This window comes from Moschus berezovskii, chromosome 27, assembly GCF_049115385.1.
Source record: "Moschus berezovskii isolate FMDL1 chromosome 27, NW_MosBer_1.0, whole genome shotgun sequence".
NCBI lineage: Eukaryota > Metazoa > Chordata > Mammalia > Artiodactyla > Moschidae > Moschus > Moschus berezovskii.
Window position 1 is genome coordinate 27,851,884 of NC_142486.1, and position 19,987 is coordinate 27,871,870.

Consider the following 19,987-nt stretch of genomic DNA (forward strand, 5'->3'; position numbering starts at 1 on the left):
CGAGTGGCCCCTGTCAGATCCGCAGTGTCCACTTCTCCAGGAAGTGGAGGGCATTTATTCATCCCACAATTACTAACTGGGCAGCCTCTGTGAGCCAGGCACTGTGTAAGGCGGGCTTGGAGCTCCTGAGACCCACAGTCGAGTGGGAAATAGGTACTAAACCAGGGTCTCTCGAGCAGGGGCGTCTGCCAGTGTGGGGAGGTGGCTCGGGAGCTGGGGTTTGCTACAGCCTTAAAAACAGTGAGGGTCAAGGATTTGGAAAATCCTTCACAAACAAGCAAGAACTACTGACCTCTCTGGGTGAAAACAGAGCCTCCCTCCACACTGAGAAATGGGGCAAATGATCGAACTAACTTCCCCAGCCGAACCCCTAAAACCCCGCTGTCTCTTCATGAGAACATCTGTTCCTTCTGCCTGGTTGGCATCCACTCTTGTTGGTCATTAACAACACGTCAGTTTTCCTTTGGGGAGCTGAACCTCCCCCAACTTCAGTCCATGAGGTTCAGCCACAGATCAAGGGTCCACATTACAGCCTAGGCCTGGCCAATCCAAGCACCCATATTCCCTGACTCCAGTGATTCAGGGACAAGCACGCAATCAAGCGTAACCAATGAGACTCAATCCCACAACTTTGCTGCGGGAACGAATGGGAAAAGGGGAGCTCTCTCCTCCTTGTGGTTACTGAGATGGCAGGATCAATTGTAACTGCATGTTGACTTTGCATCTGACAAAGAAACCACCGTGGAGAAAGCAGAGGCAGGAGACAGGGAAGGAATAATACCCAACATTATCTCTGGAGCACCTGGATCCAGCCAGGCCTGAAACCCCAGTCATGCTTAAACCAGCACCTTCCTAGACTGTTCAGTTTTGTGACTCAAAAACCTCCCTTCTTTTACTTTACTCGAGTGGATCTAAGTTAGGTTCCTGCCACTTGCAAGATGGTTCCTAACTAATACAGTTTATCCAAATCTTCAGTCTATTCATTCAATCAGTCATTCTACATACACCTAATGAGTGGGTACTATCTGCCGAGTCCACTACGTTTCAGTGGCTTCCCAGGTTGTGCTAGCGGTAAAGAATCCGCCTGGCAATGCAGGAGACTTAAGAGATGCAGGTTTGATCCCTGGGTCAGGAAGATCCTCTGGAGAAGGAAATGGCAACCCACTCCAGTATTCTTGCCTGGAAAATCCCATGGACAGTGGGGCCTGGTGGGCTACCTGCAAAGAGTCAGACACGACTAAAGCAACTTAGCACGCACTATGTTTCAGGGATACAAGCAATAGAAGAGAAGAGCCATGTATGTTCTGGTCAATGGAGATCCACACAATGGGCAATTAGCATACAGAAGGACAATTATTCTAAAGCAGGGACATACAAGGCACAGAGATGACAAGAAGCTCACAAATCTTCTAAGATAGCAAATGCCAAATACTGATGGCTGCCTGAGGATGCTATTTTAGGAAAGTGCATTAGGTGGACATGAGGACATGATAAATGCCAGGCTCTGTATTCCAGAAAAACAATCCCATCAATCCTGCCACATGGCATCCCCATTCCTGCCTGACCTCCTCAGAACTCTGTCTTCCATCATACCTACCGGTGGGTAAACACACCATCATCTTGAAGTGCAGGAATCCACCAGTGGAAAGAACATGCAAACACCTTCCAAGGGAACCAGAGGCCACATATTTTATCCTAATGTAGGCAGAGGCTGCGATGTCTTGGCCAGGGTCAAGGTCCCCGACTGACTCCCAGGCTCATCTGTTTCATGACAAACAGCTCAACCAACTCTGTCTCTGGAAGTCCACCATCACCCCAAAGCTGAATGGCAAATTCAAGGTCAAGAAAAGCCAGTCATACTCTTTAAGCATCTCTTGCTGTGCTTTCCTAAGGGAGACCAGGGCAGGAAATGATTATTTAAAGGGTTGGCAGTTCGGGTGACTAGTTAGAAATGGCCAGGTTTTGTCAGAGGATCCGATGTGCAGAGCAAAGGGTTATGGGGAAAGCTCCCTTCGTGCTAAGTATAACACAACTCAGATGAAAGCTTGCTGACTGACCCCTCTGGCTTCAGATCTTTGCCTATTTATAAAAAAGAAAAAAAAAAAAAAGGGAATCCAAACATCTTGGATTTCTGTGTGATTTGCTATCACTAGTATGAAAGTAGATAAAATAGATGTAGCAGTTTAAGTACATTTATTGTATACAGTCAATGTTATGCTGGTATACACGCAAGCTCTTTCCGTAAACGCACAGAAGAAACTGGTATGGACAAGGAAGCTGGGTGATGGGGGCCTGTGGAGGCAAGAGCAGTGCCTTTCACTGCAGACAGGTGCTTCTCACCTGGGGATATTCTGATCATCATAACTGGGGAGATGGGGGGAGAGGTACCGCTTGGCATCTAGTGGGGAAAGGCCAGGGATGCCGCTCAACATCCTGCAGTGCACAGGACAGCTCCCCACAAAGAAACGACGAATTATCTGGCCCCAAATGTCAGCAGTGCTGGAGCTGAGAAGCTCAGCTGCAGACTCTTTGGAACAGCTTTAATTATCTTCACCACACGAATGCATTACTTTCTGTTTTTAAAATAAAATGCATCATATATATACAGTAAGGACTATTTAATAGTCGTATTTAACGCATAGAGACTATTGAACAGTTGAGCCTCCAGAAGGTGGCTCAGACAGTAAAGAATCTGCCTTTGATGCAGGAGATGCAGGTTCGATCCCTAGGTCGGGAAGATCCCCTGAAGAAGGAAATGGCAACCCACTCTAGCATTCATGCCTGCAGAATCCCATGGACAGAAGATCCTGGCAGAATTGAACAGTTGGAAGAAAATAAGAACAACCCCTGTTAACTATCATGCAGTACTGTATTTTTCACTTTTAACAAAACAAAGAGAGTCACTAAGGACCTGGGGAAGGTGGGGGAGACTGAAGTGTGAAAAGAAAGAGATAGCAGACCCTTCCAGCCTGCAGTGTCGGGGAGGGGATCTTAGGGAACACAGAGTCCCAGAACAGCTAAGCGACCTTGCCGCTTCGGCCAACTCCAGTCCACTGGCAGTGTTCATCCATCTGGAGGACTGTCTGAACATAATTCAGTGGGAGGGAGCACCACGACTGTCCAGGGGTGTCGGGTGAGGCAAGGGGCCTGCAGAGGGCAGGGCCGCACGCACATCCCTGGGGCCTAACCCCTTCATGTCAAGCCAAATGCTCATGGTCAGTCGTGTCCCACTCTTTGCGACCCCATGGACTGTAGCCTGCCAGGTTTCTCTGTCCATGGGGATTCCTAGGCAAGAACACTGGAGTGGGTTGCCATTTCCTCCTCCAAGAGATCTTCCCAGCCTAGAGATCCAACATGTGTCTCCTGCATCTCTGGCAGATTCTTTACCACTGAGCCACCAGGAAAGCTCCAACCCCTTCATCTCTCCTGCTCAAAGATCCAGAGGCAGGGAGGTAAAATGACCGGCTGCTGGTCACTCCGTGAGCTGGCAGGAGAATTCAGAAGGGGTCCTGACTCTCAGAGAAACATTCCACTCCTCTAAGCCAGGACTCAGCCGGCTATGTCTCGGCCCATGAACTTAGGATGGATTTTACATTTTTAAATGATCTAAAAACCCCCCAATTTTTAAATGATCCAAAAAAACATTTCATGACATGTAGAAGGGTATATAAAATTCAAATTTGTGTCTATACAGTAATTTTTATAGGATCACAGCCATACCCATTCATTCTGTCTTATCCATACCTACTTTTTTTTTTTTTAATTTTTGGCCACACCCCCCAGCATGTGGGATCTTGGCTCTCTGACCAGGGTTTGAACCTGTGCCCCCCTTTGGAAGGAGACGTCTTCACCTCTGGACCCTCAGTCAGGTCCCACCCATAGCCACTCTTGCACTACACCAGCAGAGATGAGCAGCTGCCACAGAGATCACACGGCCAAGGACGCCTAAATTATTCACTGCTGCTGCTGCTAAGTCACTTCAGTCGTGTCCGACTCTGTGTGACCCCATAGACAGAAGCCCACCAGGCTCCCCCGTCACTGTGCTTAACTCCGCCTTTTTGCCCTGTTTTTCAAACTTTAATGTGCATACAAATCCCCTGGCAGGGCGATTGCTAAAATTTAGATCTGTCTTAGCTTGGCCTGGGGTGAGGCCTGAGAGTCTGTGTTTCTAATAAGCAACCTGGTGATGCGGATGCTACTGGTCTATGGGCCCCACCGCTGAGGACAAAGTGTGGACCCCAGGCCCACAGCAGCAGCAGCCCCCGGGAACATGTTCGAAAGGAGAATACTCAGGGCCTTCCTAGACAGACTGGATCTGAAACTGAGTGGGGCCCGGCGAGCATGGCTTTAACAAGGCCTGCAGGTTAATGGCAACCCACTCCAGTGTTCTTGCCTGGAGAATCCCAGGGACAGGGGAGCCTGGTGGGCTCTCGTCTATGGGGTCACACAGAGTCGGACACGACTGAAGTGACTTAGCAGCAGCAGCAGCAGCAGCAGCAGGTGAGTATGAGGCCTGCACGAGCTGCAGCATCACTGATTTCCACCACATTGCCTTGTGTTTGTGTTAAGAATCCAGGAGACACCAAGCTGAGCCCAACAAAATCCAGTATGCAAATGAATGTACTTGGACAAACATCGAAAAAAGCAGGAGCTTCCTTAAACATTTCACCTGCAACTCTACTGTGATGAAGCAGAAAACTCAAAAATTAGAAAATTCTGTTTCTTGTTTATGAAAATTGTGGTTGTGGACATAGGAACTTCCCATAAGAATATATATTTGCCAACGTAAGTAACACTCACTACTAGCACAACATTTTTAAAAAAGAATGACATAGTTAATAATACAAAGACAGAAAGAAAAAAGAAGCAAGGGAGGGGGCGCATGATCTGAAGTCATCCTTAACCAAGTTTAACTGTCCACTGTGCTTAAAGGGCTTCCACAGTCCCTCTTTATATGGTTCCTGGGTTTGCGGCCAGATTGCGAAAACAGTAACTTACACTCTTGCCTTTAAACTTTTCAAGGATGACCAGCTAGGAATAGACCCATTACAGTAACCCCAGATGTGTGTATCAGAACATTCAGTGCAGCAAGTGTATCAGAAAAGCAAAGAACAAGGAGCAGCCTAAAAGGCCAGCCATGGGAGATGGGTTAAGTTCACAACGGCACACCCATGCTCCGGACAAGTATACATCATTCAAACAGATGAAGCAGATCTGAATGCATGAACTGAGCGGTTATATACTAAATCCAAAGGTTCAGAATTCCGTGTAAGTATGACTCCCTTTGAATATATAATAAATATTTTAAAAATATCTACACACATCAACATTTTTTTCCTAAAAAGATTTACAAAACTGTCATTTTGGAGGAAAGGGATAGATGGAAGGATAATATACCTTTATTACTTTTTATTTCATAACTTTTCATATGATTTGGATTATATTTTTCAATGAATGAGGAGTATTTGTTGACCACCTATTATGCACTGGTTCTGGCACTAGGATACAGAAGTGAACAGAAAAAAATCTTTGCCCTCCTGGAGCTGACATTTTAGTGGAGAAAGACAATTCATGAAATAGTTAGCGACTTTTAGAGTGTGTTTGGCACGGCCACTTAGAGTGTGGTCCACAAGTCACTGCCAACCCTCCGGGTGTGACCAGATGCCCACAGATAAGGAGCTGACACCATCAAGTGGCTCAACTAAGGCACCAAGCACGCAGTTTAGTTCTGCTGACTTTTTTTGTTTCTTAGCCAGACTTTCTCGATGAAGGACGCAGAGAACAGAGGTTTACATTCCAGCACAAGCTCCTCCGCTCATGGTGAACCTGTAACAGTTCCTGAACTGGCTACTCCAGATAGCCCTGGGCTGGAAGCTATTAAGTGCTGTGAATAAAACAAAGGGCAGGGGTGGTACTTTTTAAAAAAGAGTGGTCAGAGAAGACTGTGCTGAAATAGTGACTTCTGAAAAACATTTAGGCAACAACAATACGATAAAACATCTGACCGTGTGGGCCAGGAGAAATCTGGCTTCACTCACCAGGAAAGGGGTGCAGACCCAGGTGAAGGTCCCCATAGCGGCCAGGTAGGCAGATTTCTTCAGCACCTTCAGCTCTTCCTGCCGGATGGCCAGCACCTTGTCTTTGAATGCCAGCTCCCAGGCATAAAGCTTCAGCACTTTGATCCCGTTGAGAATTTCATTCATCAGCTTAATCCGATTGTCCTTGCTCTTCATGTGGGCCACCTTGGAAGAGAGAAGCGGTCAATACCTCACTGAGGGGGGCTGGCTGCTCACTGCTGGCCCTGGCACCAGACCAACAACCCCATCTGTTAAGAATGGACCTTCCTGAGGGTGGGAAAGCAGGCCTGCAATCCCTGGGAACCCTGACTCTGGAACCTGAAAGCCCTCCAAAGGATTCATTTTTTCAAGACAAAAAACTGCTTTGAATCACGTTAGATTTGACATTATTAGCAAAAAGCTCTTAAAATTAGAAGAGAGGCAAGAAAAACTTTACAGCCATCCAGGGAGGAAGGGGCACATGCCTTACTGTGCCGATCCAAATATGAGAGATGATTTTTTTTCCCCCTCCATTTTCTTATTGTCTTCACGGCTTATCAGCCAGTACATGGTTGTTACAATACCGAAGTGTTTCTGTACCAGCCAGCACAGGTTCTGACCATTGGGTACCCGTGCTATAGAGTCGTTAAATATTTTTGGTATCACCTGGAGAAGGAAATGGCAACCCACTCCAGTGTTCTTGCCTGGAGAATCCCAGGGATGGGGGGGCCTGGTGGGCTGCCGTCTATGGGGTCGCACAGAGTCGGACACGACTGAAGTGACTTAGCAGCAGCAGCAGCAGCAGCCTTTTCCTTAAGCCAGACACTTTCCTAAGCTTTTCACGGGCATTTAGTCCTGCTCACAAGAACCCTATCATGAAGGGCTATGTGACTCCTGGGTCACAAAACAGGACAGTTTAAGCAACACGAGGTCAAGGTCAGTGACCTTGCACACCTTCGGAGGTGGACCATTCAAGGGAAGAAGATGAGAGGCCATAATCATTCCCCTACCCCCCCAGACCTCATCCCACCAGGCCCACGTTCTGGAATCTGCCTCTCCTATGGCATCATCAGCGCAGCCAAGCTCTCTCATTTGAAATTCCACAGGCACATCATAAACAGCCATCAATGGGCGAGCAAAAAACAATGAACTTTGGCCCATCTCTATTATGGACCATTAGACATGAGCTCAAGAGAATGAAGTCAGACCACATGGCATGCCACAGAAAGACCCCCCAGGCAAGGCATCAGACAACAAAATCATGCTGCCAAAAGGGCCTGTGTGTGTTAAAATATCTATGGTGACAGCACCACAATGCACATACTTATACATGCCAAGTCTAACTATACAGTGACTCTGACCTCTACATAACCACACAGAAAGTTCTAGAAGGATTTGCTTTGGTGTGTTTACTGTGGTTAAGAGGACAGGGAAGGGGACAGGCCCTACACTTTTGTAGTATTTGAACTTTTTAAATATAATGAGAAGACATTCACTCTGTTACTTGACTATTTAAAAACTTAAAAAATACTAAGTAGCTCTGAAAGTAAGAAGTTTAACACTGTGACCAACGTAAGGTGATGGGGGAAAAAAGCAAGGGGTGGTTTTTGCTCAGCCCTGGACAATGCACACCCACATAAAGGAACAGAACCCATGGGAAATGAGGAATCTCCCAGAGGTCCACAGATGTGGCTTCAGACACTGGCCCACGAGGTCTAACTATTTCAGGAGCTCTCAACCGTGGCGGCCCAATGGGAAGCTTTAAAAACCCCTGATGCCCAGGCCCCACCCATATCAGGTGACTCAGAATTCCCGGAATGGGGCGTAGGGGCCAGCATTTATGAAAGCGCCCCAGCGGATTTCCGCAGCAGGCAAGGCTGAGGCCCCCACGGCCTGCGCAGAAGGCAGGCAGCCAACGCTTCAGTGGAAAGGCCTCCGGCAGGGGCCCGGCCCGGCGCCCACGGAGACACCGCCTACCTGGTAGGTCTTGGTCTTCACGGCCATCACCGCGTTGAGGGGAACCATGAGGATCATCACGGCCACCCCCGCCAGAACGGAGGGGCCCAGGTTCTACGGGAGGAACAAGAACAAAGCCTCAGCACAGGGCCTCCACGGGCCGAGCCACCCCAGGCCGTTGTTTCACTTCTCAGGTTTATCCCAGAGCATCCCTTGGGGCCCCACAAACCCTGGAAGAAGATTAAGGCCACGATCCTTCATCTGAAACCCTTGAGACCAGGTTGGGGTTTTTGTTGTAGTTGCGGTTATTTACTTTTCATTAAAGGAAAACTGCTTTACAGTATTGTACTGGTTTCCACCAACAGGGTGGGTTTTACAAATGAGAACTGGATTTCAGAAAGGCAATGAGATGTGAAACAGAAGACAGTGAATACGCCCACCTGACAGTCTCGCTCACTCAAAGGCCCCTGGCTGGGGTCTGGGTGCTTGGGTTTGGGGAGGGCTCCCCAAATTGTCAGAACTGATTTAAGACTGACTCACTGTGCCTAAACTGTCCAAACAATATGGCTTCTGGTGATTAAGCCTTTTTCCCCTTGGGAGTCCGGAAGTTTGGTCTGTGCCAGGTAGAGGCTGCTGGTGTGATCAGCCCCCAATAAAAACCCTGAACTCGGGGGTCTCTCATGAGCTTCCCTGGCTGGTAACGTTTCACGCATGTTGTCACAATCATCCAAACCGGGGAATTAAGTACCACATTACCAACTCGATGGACATGAGTTTGAGTGAACTCCGGGAGTTGGTGATGGACAGGGAGGCCTGGAGTGCTGTGATTCATGGGGTCGCAAAGAGTCGGACACGACTGAGCAACTGAACTGAACTGAACTGTGTGACTCCAGGGTGAGAGGACGCCTGGAAGCTTGTTCCTGATTCTCCTTCAAGCTTTGTTAATCTTGCTGTAACCCTAGCAAATCATGAACCTGCTGGAGTCCTGGGACCCTCTGACATGGGTGGATATGCCTGTGTATCACACCCCACCAGGCCCTGGCGCAGCATTCCATAAGCAAATGCAATGCTTTTTTTTCAGTAGCAAATGGGAAAATTCCCACTGAGAGGGATAATCAAGAAGATAAATTACACATCTGCTCAGGTCAGGTCTTGCCACCAAATGAGTTAAGAAAAACTTTCGGTTTTTAGAGTTTTTCGATACGAGGACTTGTAGACAAGAAGCTATAGACTGTTCTACGGTCCCACTTGCAGATTAAGGAAACTGCACCTCAGAAAGGTTAAGAGATCATGACTGAGGCAAGATACTGATTGACATTTTTCAACTTGCAAGTTACACACATCAGAAGAGACAGCCTGAGGAGTCTGCCCAGTGTATACGCACTGAGCTGAGACGGATGGTCCGAACTACAGTGTGAGCATGTTAGTCCCTTCCAAGGAGCCATCCTTGGGTACTCCAGTCCCAGTTACCAAAAAATTGCTCTACTGCTCCAAACTACTGCTCTACTGTCACTTTGCTAACAAAAATCTGTCTAGTTAAAGCTATGGTTTTTCTAGCAGTCATGTATGGATGTGAGAGTAGGACCATAAAGAAGGCTGAGTGCCAAAGAATTGATGATTTCAAACTATGTTGCTGGAGAAGACTCTTCAGAGTCACCTGGACAGCAAGGATATTAAACCAGACAATTCTAAAGGAAATCAACCCTGAATATTCATTGGAAGACTGATGCTGAAGCTTAAGTTCCAATACTTTGTTCACCTGATGCAGAGAGGCAATGCACTGGAAAGACTGAAGGCAGGAGGAGAAGGGGACAGAGGACGAGATGGTTGGATGGCATCACTGACTCAATGGACATGAGTTTGAGCAAGCTCCAGGAGATGGTGAAGGACAGGGAAGCTTGGTGTGCTGCCGTCCATGGAGTCACAGAGTTGGATACGACTGAGCGACAATTGCTCCAAATGTTTTCTGTGATGGAGCTCTGCTCAGTGAAATTAATCCACCTCTAAGGATGAAGGTGATTTCTACCAACAAACTGAAGCATTCAGAATCAACTCTGAAAGCAAATCATAGTAACTAAAAGATAGCGGGCACACCTCTGTACCATGTACTGCTCAGGGAACACTACCTGCAGCAATTCATTCAATTGTCCTGACATCAATCACTGCAGTGATGTTTCCTGACTGTCAACAGTTTACAGATGAGGACATCAAGACGTAGTGACATTAAGCCATAAGAGCTGCAAGAGGCAGGATCTGAACCGGGGCAGCCTGATTTCAGAGCCATCTTATTGCCTGTTATCCTATGTTCTTAACTGTCAGAGAAAGCCTGGTTTTGGTCTAAAGCAGCAGTTCCCAACCAGCAAGGTATATTCCCCCACAGGACATCTGAAAACGTCTGGAGACCTTTTCACAAGTGGTGGTGGGAGTGTGGGGGTGAAGAGGTGGTATGTGAATGCTATCTCCTGGGGAGAGGCTAGGGAGGCAGCTAAATATACTATACTACGACACGCAGATCAGCCCCCAGCAATGAAGAATTATCCTGCCCCACGTATCAATAACACTCTCAGCAACTCTCATTTAAAATAAAGCCACTTTCTCAGTGGTTCACAAATCAACCCTGAAGGCAATTCTAAAAGGACTGTTCCACAACAGCACTTTCTGGGGAAGTAGATGCCCTAAGACACCTGCCAGAAGAAGTCCACCTAATTGAAAGGGGGCAAAAATCAGTGGAAGTGGTATTTATCACAGCTTTAAAGTCTGGGATAGTCTGGAAGTCCTTTTCATCAGTAGGGAGGAAAGGGAATTCCTGGTGGAAGGAAAGGCATGTGTAAAGGCCCAGAGGTAGAAAGAGTAAGGCATGGATTAGGCTATGAGCATCTTTGCTCATCATCTTCATATTTTGGGAAGTGCCTTCCCCATGTGGAAGGGCTGTCAATCACAACCCTTTCACAATGAGAGAGAACATGTGACCCAGGCTGGCTAATCAAAGAACGCTGCCTATTTCACCCTGATGTTTTTTCAAGAATGTACTAGGACTATGCTGGGCCACAGTGCTCCCTGGGAGTCTGACTGAGACAAAGAGGAAAGGAGTATCTTCTCTTTTGTCTGGCACCAACACCTGTGAAGACGGTATAAACCCAAAGCTATGGAAGCCCTGTGAAGAAATCCCACTGAGAATGAAGTCAGCTCAGAGAAACACCAAGCTAAGAAATGATGAGGGCATGAGATTGTGTCCTTCAGCACTGCTTGAACTCCCAGATCCATCCACACCTGAAGCCAGTCCCCTACACTCTTCAGTTACCCCCACCCATAAAATTCCCTTTATTTGCTTATGTTGCTCTAAAATGCACTTCTACCCCCTGCAACTGAAAGACCAACATAATTTAGGACTCATGAATAAATGAGTTTGCTGAGTGTTTGGGAAGACACAGAGGGAGAAATACAATGGATATGTTACAGGATGGTTAACTACATACACTGTCAAGAAGAGACGCGTGCAAATAAATACCATGCCACCTAAGAGAACATAACCCAACAACTGAAGAAGGGAACAAAATACCCAGGAGCTGGCTCACGGGCCAGAAACTAAAATGTGAATGATGGCAAGAAATGCCAGCAAGCATGTTACGTGGCAGCCTGGATGGGAGGGGGTTTGGGGGGAGAATGGATGACATGTATATGTACGGCTGACTCCCTTCGCTATTCACCTGAAACTATCACAACATTGCTCACCAGCTATACCCCAATACAAAATAAAAGCTTGTGCTTTTCTTTTAAAGAAATGCCAGTGAGCTACAGAGGTTCTTATCCCTGGCACCCACTCCCTCGCCCCCTGCTGCCCACACATGGAGGTCCCTCCCCACGCGCCACAGGAATGATGTCAAACACACACCAGCCACAGGAGGTAGAGGGCAAGGATGACTTGCAGAGGGGCTGACCAGATCATGTTAATGTAGGTGGCCAGGTCCATGAACCTCTGGGCGTCCACGGACATAAGGTTGACGATCTCCCCGACTGTGGAGGACTTTCTGGCCGCATTGGTGATCACCAGGGCCTACGGGACAAAGGAGAGGGAAAGAGGGTCGGTGTGGCGGGGGACAGCCAGGGCCCCCATGGAGGAAGGAGACAGCGTACCAGTGGAGAGGTCGCAGCTTTTTCCTCCCCTGGTGGCTTATCTGCCTTCCCAGCCCATGTGTTTCATCACAAAGCCTCCTCTCTTATCGACAGCACCCACTGCCTCCCCCATCCTGAGTTCTTCAATACAGAAGGGACCTCCGAGGTTGCCTAAACCTGGGCTTCATGCACTTGAGTGCATACGTGTACACACACACACCCCAGGGAGTCTGTTATGATGCAATTTCTGACTCCGTAAGACTGGAGGGGGACTATCCATTGCTAACAAGCCCCCAGGAGATGCTGACACTGCTGGTCCCCACTTCATCCTGAAGGACCAAGGTCTCAGCCAAGGTTTCTCCTTTGTGATACTACTGACACCTGAGGTCAGACGATTCTCTGGGGGGCTGTCCTGTGCACTGTGGGACGCTCAGCAACACCCCCGGCCTCCACCCACTAGATACATGGCCCCCCCACCCCCAGTTATGACATCCAGACACTGCCAACATCTCCTGGAGGGATAAACTCGCCCTGGCTCTCTATAGTTTCATGCTGTCACCTGGGGAGTTTTAGAAATACTGATGCCTACCCCCCCCACCTCCCAACAGAGATTCTGACTTGATTTGGGTGCAGCCTGGTCCTTGGAAGTCTCTGAAGCTCTCTGGATGAGTCTAACATGCAGACATGGCTAAGAGCCAATGATCAAATCTATCTTTCCCTACCAGCTGCCGGAGTCTCTTCCTAACCTGTGGGGCCCAGAGGCTAAGAAATGAAGGGATCAAGGAGGTAATTCAGTTCCCTTAAGGCTGTCCGTGCTGAGGGTCTCTTATCCAGGGAAGGTACCATCTTCTCAGTTCAAATGGAGAGTCAGAACACGCTCACACACAGAACATTAACAGTAGGGTGAGGCTCTGGATCGTCCCAAATCAAGAAACGCAATTACCCGCAGTGGACCCGGGCAGGGGGGCTCCTGGTTGCCCCACTCTGAGACAAGCCTATGGAAGTAGCTCTGCTAAGTTGTCAAGCCTGATGGTCACCCCCCTCCAACCCACAGCCATTCAGGCCACCTTCATGCCACTGCTCTGCAAGCTGGGCCTGAGAGGGGACCCGGGCAAGCCCCCCGAGGGTTCCGCGGGGGGCGGGGCCCCACCTTCCGATACACGGCCCCGATGACGGCCGTCTTGATGCGCATGCCGCTGACGAAGCAGATGTGGAAGTACTGGTGCAGCACCAGGGTCTGCAGGCAGGCGCTGAGGAAGAGCAGTGCCGTGTAGAAGTAACCCTGCCAGTCCGGGGCCTTCTTGTCATTCACGAAGTTGATGAGCAACCTGCGGGGCAGCGAGGGCAGAACCCGGCGTGAGAGACCGTGACAGCATGTGCCCACGCGGGGGGCGAGCCCTCTGGTGTCGGCAGGTGACGCTCTCCCGAGCCAGCCAGGTGAGTCAGGCACTCGCGCTTCGCTTTCACGGATGGGAAGCCCAACCCATACGGGGCTGCCCGTGCAGGGGTGAAGCCCCGGGCTCCTCAGACGGACCGCTCCACCTCATCGCCCACAAGTGACCCAGCAGGGAGCACAGGGCGGAGGGAAGGAGGGAACGAGAACAAACACGTGGCCCTAAAGAGACACAGAGCAGCAGAGATGGAGGGAGGGAGGGAAACAGAGCTAAACCTCCTTTCCGGTTTCAGCTCACAGCTTTCATACAAACTGCTGCTGCTGCTGCTAAGTCGCTTCAGTCGTGTCCGACTCTGTGCGACCCCATGGACTGCGGCCCACCAGGCTCCTCCATCCATGGGATTTTCCAGGCAAGAGTACTGGAGTAGGGTGCCACTGCCTTCTCCGACATACAATCTGACGCTTCCCTTGAAGGAAAGTTAACACGGCTCAAAATAGACTGGAGTTAAAACTCTCCTGTGGGTCCTCCCCACCATTCTATGCAAAACAAAGAACTAAGGCTGACCAGCTCCCAGCCGGTCCCACCCTCTGGCTGATCTCCTGAATTCTTTGCCCCAGCCGTTTAAGAGATAACTAATTCGAACAACCTTGGAGAAGAACAGGCCCCTTAAGACAGTAGATTTCCACATATATACCTATATATACTTTTTCCCTGGGTTAGTGCAGCAGCTCACTAATCTGACTGCTGCCCCTTCTTGCCTCATTAAAGGTGATCTGTTCTTGCAAAGTGCCAGTCTCGTTCTTTTCCCAAACCTCGCTTTCTCTAACTCCCTTACCCTACATCCCTGCTGTTGACTTCCCAAGATAAGCCTCCAGTCTTCTCCCTTCTGCCTTCAGGGGAGCCTAGTAGGTTTCTGTTTCTTACAACCATCATGGTTTAACAAGCCTTTGTGAAAGTCGCTCAGTCATGTCCGACTCTTTGCGACCCCGTAGACTATACAGTCCATGGAATTCTCCAGGCCAGAATACTGGAGTGGGTAGCCTTTCCCTTCTCCAGGGGATCCTCCCAACCCAGGGATCAAACCCAGGTCTTCCGCATTGCAGGCAGATTCTTTACCAGCTGAGCCACAAGGAAAACCCCCAAGCCTTTAAGATGGCTTATTAAAGCAAAGCATCAGGCAAAGCGTGTGAGGATGGGGAGACTCGGCTCTGAGCCCAGGGAACCCTGAGCGTGTGACCCCAAGGGAGGGTGAGGGGTGTCGCAAGTGGAAGGTCAAGGACACAAAGGACTGCCCAGCTGGGGTGGGGTGGGGGCTTACTTTAAGATCTCTGGGCCGGCAAACATCATCAGGTCGTGCACAGCCTTGAACAGGAAGCTCATGAGGAAGTAGGGCCCGAAGGTCTTGTATAACACCTTGAATAGGGATGGGTCCCGCTCCTTCTGGGGGGACTTGACAATCAGAGCCTCGGCCTCCTCGTTCACATCCACCTTGGAGCTCCCTTTGGGCTTGGCAGGATCCTTGGAGGAGTACACGATCCTCACCGGCTGCCTGGAACACAAAGAGTGAGGAGCGGCTGTGGGGTCTGCCAGGCCCTCAGCCCACCAGCCGGGAGAGGGCCGGAGAAACCCACCCCGGGGAGGCCTGGCCCCAGAAAACCAGTCACTGCAGAGAAGCAGCTGAGCATGGCGGTGACAACCACAGATTCAGGACCCTGGCCAGCTGGGTGACTTTAGGCAACTGTCTTAACCTTTCTAGCTCTTAGTTTCCTCATTTGTACAACGTGGGAAAAGTAGGACTTGCCTCCCGGAGCTTTTGTGAAAATTAAATGAATTACTGTAGGTGAAGGGGACAGAAAAGTGCCAGTCTCAAAGTGACTGACAGAGTCAACGCAATCTCTATCAGAATCTGCACGCTTTGTACAAATGGACAAGCTAATCCTAAAATTCATATGGAGACTCCAGGGATCGAAAAGAGTCAAACCAAACTTAAACAAGAAAAGCAGAGTTAGAGGATTTACATTTTCCAATTTCAAAACTTACTATCAGTTCAGTTCAGTCGCTCAGTTGTGTCCGACTCTTTGCAACCCCATGGACTACAGCACGCCAGGCCTCCCTGTCCATCACCAACTCCCAGAGTTTAAACTCTGGTAAAAACTTACTATGGGACAACCATAATCAAGACAGGCATGTTGCTGTTGTTTAGTCCTTAAGTTATATCTGACTCTTTTGTGACCCCAAGGACCATAGCCCACCAGGCTCCTCTATCCATGAGATTTCCCAGGCAAGAATACTGGAGTGGGTTGCCATTTCCTTCTCAGGGGATCTTCCCAACCCAGGAATTGAACCCACATCTCCTGCATTGCAAGTGGATTCTTTACCGTCTGAGCCTCCAGGGAAACCCCAGAGACAGACATGAGGATGGGCATATACAGAGATCAATGCAACCCAATTCAAAATCCAGAAATAAACCCGATTGATTTTTGATAAAGTTGTGAAGACCATTCAATGGGAAAGGAATAGTTTCTTCAACAAGTGGTGTTGAAAAACTAGATAGCTACAGGCAAAAGAATGAAGTTGGACCCTTACTTCATACCGTAAACAAAAATTAATTCAAAATGGATGAAAGACTTAACATAGAACTAAAACTGTAAAATTCTTAGAGGGGGGGCAACAAGGCGGCAAAATCTTTATGACCTTGGACTTAGCAATGGACACTTAAACATGACGCCAAAAGGACAAGTAACAAGAGAAAACACAAACTGAACTTCATCAAAACCAAACACTTCTGTGCTTCAAAAGACACTACCAAGAAAGTGAAAAGACAGCCCAAGGAATGGGAGGAAATATTCGCCAATCAAAAAATCTGACAAAGGACTTGTATTGATACATAGAGCAAATAAAGAACTCTCACAAGCCAGTAAGAAAAAAGACAACCCGATTTTAAAAGGTGCAAAGAAGACATGCGAATGGCATAAGCACATGAAATGTTGCTTAACTTCTCGCGTCACCAGGAAACGCAAACCACCACCAGGGTGGAACACTCCTGCACACCCACCAGGATTCCACCATCAGAAGGTCAGAGAGCAAGGTTTCAGGGACATTGAGAAATCGGAACTCTCATACATGCCCCTGTGACGTCCCCTCCTGCTCGGAATAGGATACTGGAGAAATGACTTCACAACTTTGTCAAAAAATGGAGAGAGGGCTGTCACCGGCACGTTTAGGTTGCAGAAAACATTATGGCTTCTGTCCTGCCCTCTCGCGAATCACTCACTCTGGGCAAAGCCAACCGCAAGGTCATGAGGACACACAACCAGCCTTCTGGAGAAGACCCCATGGTGAGACTCTGCCAACAGCCAGCAAAGTCACGCCCACCATGTGCAACGTGGAAGAAGATCTGTGCCCCCCCCCAAGCCTTCAGATGACTGCAGCCATGACAGACCCTGAGCCAGAACCACCGAGCCAGACCCATCCCGGATCCCTGACCCAGAGACATGGTGTGAGACAGTAAATGTTCATTCTTCCTTAAGTCTGCTACGTTTTGGGGTGACCTGTTATGTAGCAATAGGTTCAGTTTCCCTCTCCCACAAAATGTAGTCAAAGCAACACCCTCAAATGGCCAAACATGAGCTCCAGCTTTGAAATATGTACATAAGCTTCCTCCGCACACAACCATAAGATTCACAATTTACAGAATTTGTCCACAGCAGGAGCTCACTGAACAGCTCTTAATCACAGGGGACTGTTGCCTCTTCCATCCAAGCGCCTTCTAACAATCTGGACCAGCTGAAACGCCCTCCTGGAGACCACAGCCTCACAGTTTGCCTTGGTTCCCTCCCCCATCCCTACTCCAAACCATGGGCACTGGTCCGCACGTGCATGCATGCTAAGAAACTTCAGTCGTGTCTGACTCTTTGTGACCCTGTGGACCACAGCCTGCCAGGATCCACTGTCCATGGGGATACTCCAGGCAAGAACACTGGAGTGAGTTGCCAACCCCTCCTCCAATGGATCTTCCTGACCCAGGGATTGAATCGGCGTCTCTTACATCTCCTGCACTGGAAGGCAAGTTCTTTACCACTGGCGCCAGCTGGGAAGTGGTAAGAGACCCAGGCACTGGTCTGAGCTCTGTTAAATCCAGATCCTTCCCTTCAATGCTCCCACCCCAGGAAAGGACCAGAAACATGGGAATCCTCCCTGATCCCTTTTCCTCCACGTTCCCAGGTCCAATCATATGTGTGTCGTGTATGTCCCACTCCTGGGATGTGTTTGCAGTCATCCATCCACACTATCCATCACCACGGCCTCTGACCCACACAAGTGACCATCACCAGAGCCCCCTCCCCGCTCCCCCATTTCCTTCCACTCTTGTTCCTTGACAACCAAGCCCCTGCATGGCAGCCAATGGGACCCTCCTAAAGCGCTTCATTCCCCAACCTCGGCTCCACTGCTGGCCTCCCAATGGGTCCAGACTCAAACGTAAACTCTGGGTGAAGTTGTAGGATTGCCTGTGGCTGCTGTGATCGGTGAATACTAACGAGTGGCTTGAAACAACACGAAACTCACATCTCATAGCTGTAGAGGTCAGAAGTCTAAGCTGGCCCGCAGGCTCCAGGAGAGAATTTGTTCTCACCTTTCCCAGCATCTGGAAGATGCCTACACACGTGGGCATGGAGTGCCTGCCTCCTCATCCCAGCCAGCAGCTCAGCACTTTCCCTCTCTGACTTCCTGTCTCCTCCTTATAAGGACCTTCATGATGATTACATCAGGCCCACCCCAAAAACCCAGCATAGTCGCCTTTCTCAGAATCCTGAACTTAATCACATTTGCAAAGCAACTCTGCCAGTTCCCCCAGGTGGCACAGTGGTAAGGAACCTGCCTGCCAACGCAGGAGACACCAGAGACGCAGGTTTGATTCCTGGCTCGGGAAGATCCCCTGGAGAAGGGAATGACAACCTGCTCCAGTATTCTTGCCTGAGAAATCCCATGGACAGAGGAGTCCTGCGAGCTACAGTCCATGGGGTCACAAAGAGTTGGACATGACTGAATACGCCCTGAGCTGAGCTTTGCCATGTAACATATACACAGGTTCTGGAGATCAGGATGTGGATTTTTTTTTTTTTTGGTGGGGGAGGACATTCTACCAACCACAGAGGATTATTGTTACTTCTTGTGTTGTCAGTGAAAGCTCTTTCCCTGCTCACTTCACTGACTTGCCCTGAAGCTGGGATCCTGGCGGGGATTTTTAGTATGATTTCATTCTGCATGCACATGCCCTCTTGGAAAGGGGACAACAAGGCAGGGCAGGGGGACAGGAAGTGGCTCGGTTCCCCTACACCCCCCATTCATTCTCGGCACCACGTCCTAAGCTGGGCCCTGGCACTGACACAGGATCGCTTTTGGTGGGCCAGGAGACGGGTGGCCAAAGGGCCTGGGAGAAGGTCTCGGATGGGCAGAGAGGAGGAAGGCTCAGGCCTGGGTGGAAGGAACAGAGCAGTGGGAGGGACCAGCTACGGCGAGTCAGGAGAGAAAAACACATCCAGTGAACAAGAGGCTTCCAAGGGAAGCAGGCGCTCTTGGAGGGAGGAAGAAAGCTGGGCATCTGGATGGTCTGGCTGGGAATGGAAGGAAAGTTGGAGAGGGAAGGTCTGAGTCAGGAGAAAACTGCCCAGGACAGGGGAACAGGAAGGGTGGGGAAGCTGGAAGCTGGGAAGAAAAAGGAACTCGCCCATCGATCTCTCCCTGCTTGGGGCTCAGCCATGGGGAGAGTCCTGCCATCAAGCAACCCTGTGAGAGAAACTGATCAGGCTGTGTGAGGGGCGTATATCATGGAGGCTTCCTGGAGGAGGTGACATCAAAGCTGAGACCTGCAGGATGAGGGAGCGAGTCCACTCGGGGAGAGAAAGGGCACTCTAGGCAGGGGGAGCCGGATCAGCATGGCCTGGGACTGAAGGATTGTGAAAAGAGTTGAGGCAGCCATTCCAACAACCTCAAGGAACCAGAGCAGACTGGGCAGGGAGTAGACCAACCAGAGGCCCACGAGGAGCTCCCACAGGGCTGTGCTTGTCATTTGTTAAATAATAATAATAAGATCTCCAACGTTGTGGCCAAAGGCAAAAATCTCAAACTGAAAACGGCCATAGCTCAATCAATTTTATGGATGTACTCTGAGCATGGTCTTTGATCCGTAATATCCAGTGTAACAGAGAAGGGCAGGGAATGAACTGAACACCCTTAACGCACATTTTCATCCTCCTCAGAGCTGTAGGGATGACGGTTTTGGAAACCACAGATGGGCGTGGCAACCGCCTCCCCATCCCCACTGAAGTAGGCCCCGGCAGGATTTTAACTGTGTCCCACACAAATACAAACGACTCAAGATCATTCTCCCCTTTCTGCTGTTGTTGGAGAGTGCTTTTTATTTCTCAAAAACAGGCTGTCGAGGGGGGTTCTCAGCCTCTGATGTGA

At 49.4% G+C, this 19,987-nt stretch overlaps 1 protein-coding gene across 6 annotated transcripts in view; it reads right to left on the reverse strand.

The window, feature by feature from the left end:
- The window catches only part of ABCC1 (ATP binding cassette subfamily C member 1 (ABCC1 blood group)), a 149,966-nt gene that overhangs the window by 53,565 nt on the left and 76,414 nt on the right, over nt 1-19,987 (reverse strand). For 5 of the 6 annotated variants that reach the window (XM_088832900.1, XM_088832899.1, XM_055409557.2 and 2 more), the window contains 5 exons: nt 14,838-15,068; nt 13,276-13,453; nt 11,905-12,066; nt 8,034-8,126; nt 6,039-6,242 (listed from right to left, as the gene is read on the reverse strand). In XM_088832900.1, coding sequence (XP_088689026.1) covers nt 6,039-6,242; nt 8,034-8,126; nt 11,905-12,066; nt 13,276-13,453; nt 14,838-15,068 — 868 coding nt within the window. The remainder of the gene's footprint in view (nt 1-6,038; nt 6,243-8,033; nt 8,127-11,904; nt 12,067-13,275; nt 13,454-14,837; nt 15,069-19,987) is intronic. The other variant, XM_088832901.1, reaches the window with a different exon arrangement.